The 8,003-nt window shown below is 43.6% G+C and overlaps 1 protein-coding gene across 1 annotated transcript in view; it reads left to right on the top strand.

Annotated features, from left to right (window-relative positions):
* The first annotated feature begins 443 nt into the window (after positions 1-443).
* Positions 444-8,003, top strand: part of LOC126234737 (dehydrogenase/reductase SDR family member 11-like) — a 76,835-nt gene continuing 69,275 nt past the window's right edge. The window contains exon 1 of the mRNA XM_049943483.1: positions 444-575. Coding sequence (XP_049799440.1) covers positions 444-575 — 132 coding nt within the window. The remainder of the gene's footprint in view (positions 576-8,003) is intronic.

Raw genomic sequence — 8,003 nt, 5'->3', positions numbered from 1 at the left:
ACAGTCATTTATAATTTTTCTAATGGGACGTTTCACCTTGAGTTCGGATGGAGTTTACTCCGACGACGTTATGTAGCTTTACGACAGTAGTTAATACGAAACGCTTCTCAAATTCTTTGGAATAAATGATGACACGTATTTATTTATTTACATACAGTTGCAGTCAAGCGTAAGGTCCTTATGAATAAAACAAAAACTTCTCCTCTACTTGGTCCAGGTTCTAGAAGCTTCTCGTTAAAGACGAGACCTACCAGAGAACTAATGCGTTTCACTGAAGACGCCCATCGGATAATAGGTCCTGTTTACGCGCCGACAGAGGGGAATGTGGGCTGCGGCTGGGCGATAACGAGCTGCCCAGGCGGCCCTACGCGGGCAGCCTGCCCTCTGCAGGCAAACATCCGCCGCGCTAGTGGCCGCGCCGCGCCGCGCCACTTGTTGTCGGGATGGAGCGGTACGCAGGTCGCGTCGCCCTGGTGACCGGAGCCAGCTCCGGCATCGGTGCCGCCATCGCACAGGCGCTGCTGAGGCGCGGGCTCAAGGTCGTCGGTCTCGCCAGGAGGATCGACATGGTCAAGGTAATTAATTAACCAGCAGCCTCGTCATATTATCTGAGGACCGTACAGTCACAATAACTGTGGCGTTGCTTGTGTTTGTAGCGTTGTTTAGCTGTTTGTAACAGAAGTAGCACGGTTTTCAGTGCCAGAAGGAAATGTATATGCTATATTAAGAGTAAGGTATTATTCTTTCGTTTTTGAACCAATCAGTTTTTTATGATACGATGCTAACCGGTTTCGGCCTTCAAAGACCATCTTCAGGTGCTACATCAGAAAACAGAAAAGCTTAAAATCAAGACCTGAAACAAGTGCAATTATTTTCACTAGATCTACCTGTGAATTTAGTAAAGTGCTATTACAATTCATATGGCTCATATATATGGGCGGCATTTCATAAACAACTGTTCATCAAATAAAAATGGCTCTGAGCACGATGGGACTTAACTTCTGAGGTCATCAGTCCCCTAGAACTTAGAAATACTTAAACCTAACTAACCTAAGGACATCACACACATCCATGACCGAAGCAGGATTCGAACGGGCGACCGTAGCTGTCGCCCAGTTCCAGACTGTAGCGCCTAGAACCGCTCGGCCAAGTGTTCATCACCGTCTCTGCAAATGGAATGTCGTTTTTTTATTCCAGAGTGTATTGTCTTAACTTGTCCATATACCCACAGAGATTCAAAACACGCAATCTCACGTCGGCAAGCAAAGAAACGAGCAGATTCCTTAATGTTATATGTGGCTTACACAGCTACTCTGAAGACCCTACCATAGTATTCGAAACGAAACATTGGGTTGTGTGAACACACTGTAGTGCAGACTGTACGTAGCTCGAGGTCTAGTTTTGATTGGTATGAGGTAGCTAGGTTCTGAGTTTGCGAAATCAATAATCCGTGTCGAAACAAAGCTGTTATTTAATGTAATGTTCTGCAACTATACACATATTCCGCACGTCACCATACGGTCCACGGCACATGGTATCTTGTACTACTACCGCTCTTTCCCTTTCATATTCCACTCGCAGATGGAACGAGGCAAGAACGATTGCCTACACACCTCAAAAAGAGCCCTAATTTCTCTTCCCTGATCTTGGTCGCCCTTAGGTGTAATATATATTCCCAGCAGCAGAGTAGTTCTCACTTGTGTTTAACGAAAGGAACAACGTGTTCCCTCCAGGGATTCCAATTTACATTCACGAAGTATCTCTGTTTCACTTGCCTATTGTTCGATTCTATAGTAAGAAATCCGGCAGCACGTCTCTGAATTGTTTCCTTGTCTTTCTTAAATCCGACTTGCTGTAGCAGCACTCAAAAATGGGGAGCACCAGTGTCCTATACGTGGTCTCCTTCATAGATGAACTGCATTTTCATTAGAATTGTCCCAATAAATTGATGTTGGCCAATCACCTTCTCTATTGTCGACATTACATACTCATTTAATTTCATTTACATGAAGTTATTTCATTGAAGTGACTGCGTCATTTAGCAAAGCACTAAAACTCTATTCGCACATCACAGGATTGTTTTTTCTACTCACATGCATTAACTGACATTTCTCTAAATTTAGAGCAAGCTGTCATTCATCACACCAGATTGAAATTATCTCCAATTCATCCTGTATCCTGCAACACACTCAAACACTTTCCCGTGTCAGCGAATGGTTCAAATGGCTCTAAGCACTATGGGACGTAACATCTGAGGTCATCAATCCCCTAGACTTAGAACTACTTAAACCTAACTAACCCAAGGACATCACACACATCCATGCCCGAGACAGGATCGAACCTGCGACCGTAGCGGTCGTGCGTGGTTCCGGACTGAAGCGCCTAGAACTGCTCGGCCACAGCGGCCGGCTGTCGGCGAATAGTCACCCTATCCGTCACATGGTTCGTTCATATAAAGAGAATAAGATTGGTCCTATCACTCGACCCTGGAAAACGTACTGGGTCCTGTTACGTCAAAAGCCTTATAGCCACTCACATATCTGAAAACCTATTCGGTATTATGGGACCGTCACTTAGTCTACAGTAGTACCCTGTGCGGAGCCCATACTGGAAATCTAGGAAAACTAAATCTTCCTGTGGCCTTTCATCCATGGTTAGAAGGATATCGTGCGAGAAAAGAACGCCGACCGCTGTGGCCGAGCGGTTCTAGGCGCTTCAGTCCGGAACCGCGCGACTGATACGGTGGCAGGTTCGAATCCTGCCTCGGCATGGATGTGTGTGATGTCCTTAGGTTAGTTACGTTTTAGTAGTTCTAGGGGACTGATGACCTCAGATGTTAAGTCCCATAGTGCTCAGAGCCATTTGAAGCATTTGAGAAAAGAACAAGCTGACTTTCGCACGAGCGATGTTTTTTAAATCTGTGCTGATTTGCTGACAGAAGCTTTTGTCCAAAGGAAGTTTGTTATTTCGAACATTTGTGCAGTGAACCAATGTTAATATTACTGATCCGTAATGCTGCGAATCCGATGTTTCACCCTTCATATACGCAAGAGTCACCTGCCATTTTTTCTAGTTACTTGGGACTTCACTGTGGGTGATAGATTATGCAAGTTGAGTAAGCAGCCAGTGTTGAAGAGAGTCCCCTATAAAATCGAATTGGAATTTCATCCGGACATGACGACTTAATTGTTTTCAACTTTTTCAGTTGCTTCTCATGCCAGATATACTCGTTACTATGTCTTCCATACAGGAGTCTGTGCGACGGCCAAACGACGATATTTGTACCATCTTCGTTCGTGGATAATTTCTTAAATGCGAAATTTTAAACTACTGCTCGTAATACTGCCTTTTGTTGCTACATCAGACTGCTTGATGAGTGGCTGAAAATTTTTGGAAATTGGTAAGGTCTTATGGGACCCAGCTGCTGAGGTCATCGGTCCCGAAGCTTACAGATTACTTATTCGAACTTATACTGACTTACGCTAAGGACAACACAGACACCGTGACCGAGGGAAGACTCGAAATTCCGACGGGGGAAACGGCGCGAACCGTGACAAGACGCCTTAGCGATGAGTGGGTCGATCAAAGCCTTCGACCCGAATTTTCCCCAGGTCTTGTCCTCTGCCAACATATGGCGGTCGAAACTCTATGCTTCTCGTGTCTTTTTGTACACGGACGAATTTCTAATAATTTTTGCCTGACGCCTCTTGCGTTTCCTTTTTTGAACCTAACAAAAAATCTCTGCTTCCTCAGCATTTTCAGAATTTGGTTATTAAACCTCGATGGGTCTTTTCGGTCCTTAATCCACTTACTCGGCGGGTTGCGCTGACAGACTGATCTGTAGCGTTCCCCCGAGGCCTTCGTTAGAATTTTCAAAAATGGTTCAAATGGCTCTGAGCATTATGGGACTTAACATCTATGGTCATTAGTCCCCTAGAACTTGAACTACTTAAACCTAACTAACCTAAGGACATCACACAACACCCAGTCATAACGAGGCAGAGAAAATCCCTGACCCCGCCGGGAATCGAACCCGGGACCCCGGCCGTGGGAAGCGAGAACGCTACCGCACGACCACGAGCTGCGGACGTTAGAATTTTAAGGTGACACATTTGCTGCCTAGTGAACAGAAGGAGCCGACGGTCCAAAACTTTGACGTGTGACGTTACGCGTTGCATAAATGATCTCTTTCTCCGATGTTTTTATTTGTAAGACTCAACTGTAGTTGACGTTCGTGTGGTTCGTTAATAATGTGTCCTTCGTGCTTGCGGATGAGGTTTCGATTGTGTTGCTACACCGACGATGCCATTCTCATGGCATAGTTTGCAGTCTCGCGAAATAGCCAATGAACGTCGGAACGTCGTCACTAATACGAAAAACATTTAAAAAACAAAAACTTAGAAACGGAACCATCACATTAATAAACAGCCCGTTACATTAGGTAATCCTTGTTGCTTCTTGGTACAACAACATAACACATGAAAAACACAGTATTGTGTATGATCTACAACATAGGGAAATAGTGATCCCCGGAGCCACATGCTGCCGGCTAATTTTTGTGTGGCCCACCAAGACAGTCTGAAAAGTCAGCTTTGAACCCAGCCTTCTTTCCAGTAGGATGGCCACATCAATGCGCATGCGCTACTCAGTGTTGATACTAATTTCACAAACAAAGTTGACACTCGGCGCGGTGGCTTATGGGAGCAATCACAGAGGCATTTTCCATTTACTTATTGGCATGCCGTCAAATCACACGTGAAAGGTATGTTTAACGCTACGACATTAAATGGCTTTTAAAATCTTTGCCTGCTGAAAAATTTCTGTGTTTGAAGAAATTTACTGCTAAGATGTTCTCTTTAATTGGGTCTATAAATGTATGTGAGCAAAGTTTCCCTGTCTTGAAGAACGATAGTAAACGTAGGTCAGTAGATGCTCTTTGACAGACATTAGCTTGGAGGCTATGATGAGGATCTCAACAAGCAAGTTCACTGATGATAAAAAAAACGTAGAAAATGGTAATGTGATACATTTGACTCATTAAACTAATCCTAAAATTAAACTTGCTTGCAGCTATAGACGATGTCAAATCAGCACAATAAATAAACTGACTGGGACTGCGACTAATATACATACGCACTGAAGAGCTTAAGAAACTGATATACTTGCCTAATATCATGTAGCGTCCCCGCGAGCACGCAGAAGTGCGGCAACACGACGTAGCATGGACACGACTAATGTCTGAAGTAATGCTGGGGGGAACTGACAACATGAATCCTGTAGAACTGTCCATAAATCAGTAGGAGTACAAGGGGGTGGAGATCTCATATGAACATCACCTTGCACGGCATCACAGATATGCGCAATAATGTTCATGTCTGGCGAGTTTGATGGCCAGCAGAAGTGTTAAAACTCAGAGAACTGTTCCTGGAGCCACTCTGTAGCAATTCTGAACGTATGGGATGTCTCATTGTCCTGCTGGAATTGGCCAAGTCGATCGGAATGCGCAATAGACATGAATTGATGGAGGTGATCAGACAGGATGCTTACGTACGTGTCACCTGTCAGTGTGGTATCTAGACATATCAAAAGTCCCACATCACTCCAACTGCAGACTCTCACAATATGACAGAGCCTCCACCAGGTTGAACAGTCACCTGCGACATGAAGGGTCCATAGATTCATGAGGTTGTCACCATACATAGACACCTTCATTCGCTTGATACAATTTCAAACGAGACTCATCCGACCAGGCAACATGTTTCCACTCATCAACAGTTCATTGTCAATTCTGACGGGTCCAGGCAAGACATAAAGCTTTGTGTCGTTCAGTCCTAAAAGGTGCACGAGTGGGCCTTTGCGTTCAAAAGCTCATGCTAATGATGTTTCGTTGTATGGTTTGCTCGCTAAACTTTTTGATGGTCCATCATTGAATTCAGCAGCAATTTGCGGTAGACTTGCACCTCTGTAACGCTGAACGATTCTCTTCAGTCGTCGTTGTTCCCATTCTTACAGGGTCTTTTTCCGGCTGCAGCGATGTCGGTGATTTGATGTAGGTGTTGCCGACTGCATCGTCGTATTCTGCCTATTTACATATCTTTGTATTTGAATACGCAATCCTACACCAGTTTCTTTTCGCTTCAGAAAATATATATATATATATATATATATATATATATATATATATATATATATATATATATATATATACATGGTAAAATTCTGAAATTAAATGTAAACTAATGAATCCAATCATTTCAGGAGGCGCTACTCTTCGCTAACCTCCACTTCCACGATGTGGCTCCTAAGCAAAAACAATTGCCCTCCCCCATTTCACAGGATTGATTCATTTATTTAAGTGGTTTTCGGGTAGAAGTCCATCATCAGACTTTAAACGATTATCATCGTCAAAGAAGTTACAACATTTGTAAATAACATAGGAAAAGATTTTACTCGTATAGGCCGGCCGCGGTGGCCGAGCGGTTCTAGGCGTGGAGTCCGGAACCGCGTGACTGCTACGGTCGCAGGTTCGAATCCTACCTCGGGCATGGATGTGTGTGCTGTCCTTAGGTGAGTTAGGTTTAAGTAGTTCTAAGTTCTAGGGGACTGATGACCTCAGCTGTTAAGTCCCATAGTGCTCAGAGCCATTTGAACCATTTTACTCATATAGACTGAGGAAAAAAAACCAAGCAAATGGCATCACTGATAACGGGGAGCTAATATAATTAAAAAGATAAAAATTTGAATAGTATATAAACGTAAGGGGAGCAAACCAGGAATAACTTTAACACTTAAATTTTAAACAATGAATCTGCAACAATTTACATTAACTTAACGTTTCCAATAAAATCAGTACTTGAGAAGAGTAAGAGGAAGTAGTTCATGAGATGAAAGTGATGCAGAAGCAGAGTAAAAGAAAGATTTCACAACCGTAACAACAGAATATATGAGATACATAAACAATCACAATAAATTAAAAATGAAAACAGGAAACGCGAGGAATAGAAAGGACAGATGTCATGAAATTGAATGAAAAAACTGAGAGGATTAAGTGAAGTTTACGAGAGGGTTAGTACTGGGCTCTGTTTGATCATTCATTTGAAATCAGGACTGTTGGCCAGATGTTTGTTTGTTTCCAGAGCTTCCAAGGGATTGACTGTTTGGCCTTTGTCTGCTAAGTGATATGGGACTATGACTCATATCCCTGGTCTTCTCAGTACGCGCTCAGTGAATGTGGAAACATTATTCTGAGACCTTCTGCTGATTCCATATTCTGCCAGCAAGGTGCTATGCCTCTGCCTCATTGACCAGTATGAAACTTACCACAATCACGACAAGTAATTCTATGTACCTGATTTTCAGCTAGAAATAGCGTGCTACTTCTCCTTTACACTGAACTGTGGTGTTCCTCACATGGTATAGTGGATGGCTTTCAGTACATTCACTACACTCTGTAAAACCTGCCTAGGTATGGTGCTGTACGTACACCTTTCCTACAGTCGATGGAAAGAGCAGCAGAGGGATTGTTTCCTATGAAAGACGTGGTCAATCAGAACAGGATCGCAGCTATTGGTTGTGGCAATAAACGTGTGCCTCACGCCAGATGAATAAAATCTTTTCCAATACTACGATAACGGAGTGCCGGTGTTCTTAAGAAGAATAATGGACTGTTCCTTCGGACGTGCATAAGTGTCCAAAGGAGCAGGTACTGTGGCGACTGCAACCGTTCTGGAATACATAAAATGTACTAGCAGTTGGAATATGAACAACCATCAGATGTTTAGGGGAACGATGATAGGGAAAATTTGTGCGGGATTGGGACTCGAACCCGGATTTCGAGTTTTACGCGAGCGGTCGCAAGTGTGTCTGAAGGATCGTCGCATCGTTCTCCTCATTCAACATGTTTTCTTAGTTGTGTGGGAGGGCGACGTGTCGGCATGTGATTCCTCACATGAGAGAGACACTGGAGCTCCTGGTTAGGGAACGACGGCCGCTCATTCTGCCTT

This window comes from Schistocerca nitens, chromosome 2 (genome assembly GCF_023898315.1).
Source record: "Schistocerca nitens isolate TAMUIC-IGC-003100 chromosome 2, iqSchNite1.1, whole genome shotgun sequence".
Taxonomy (NCBI): domain Eukaryota; kingdom Metazoa; phylum Arthropoda; class Insecta; order Orthoptera; family Acrididae; genus Schistocerca; species Schistocerca nitens.
This window is presented reverse-complemented; position numbering and strand designations above follow the sequence as displayed.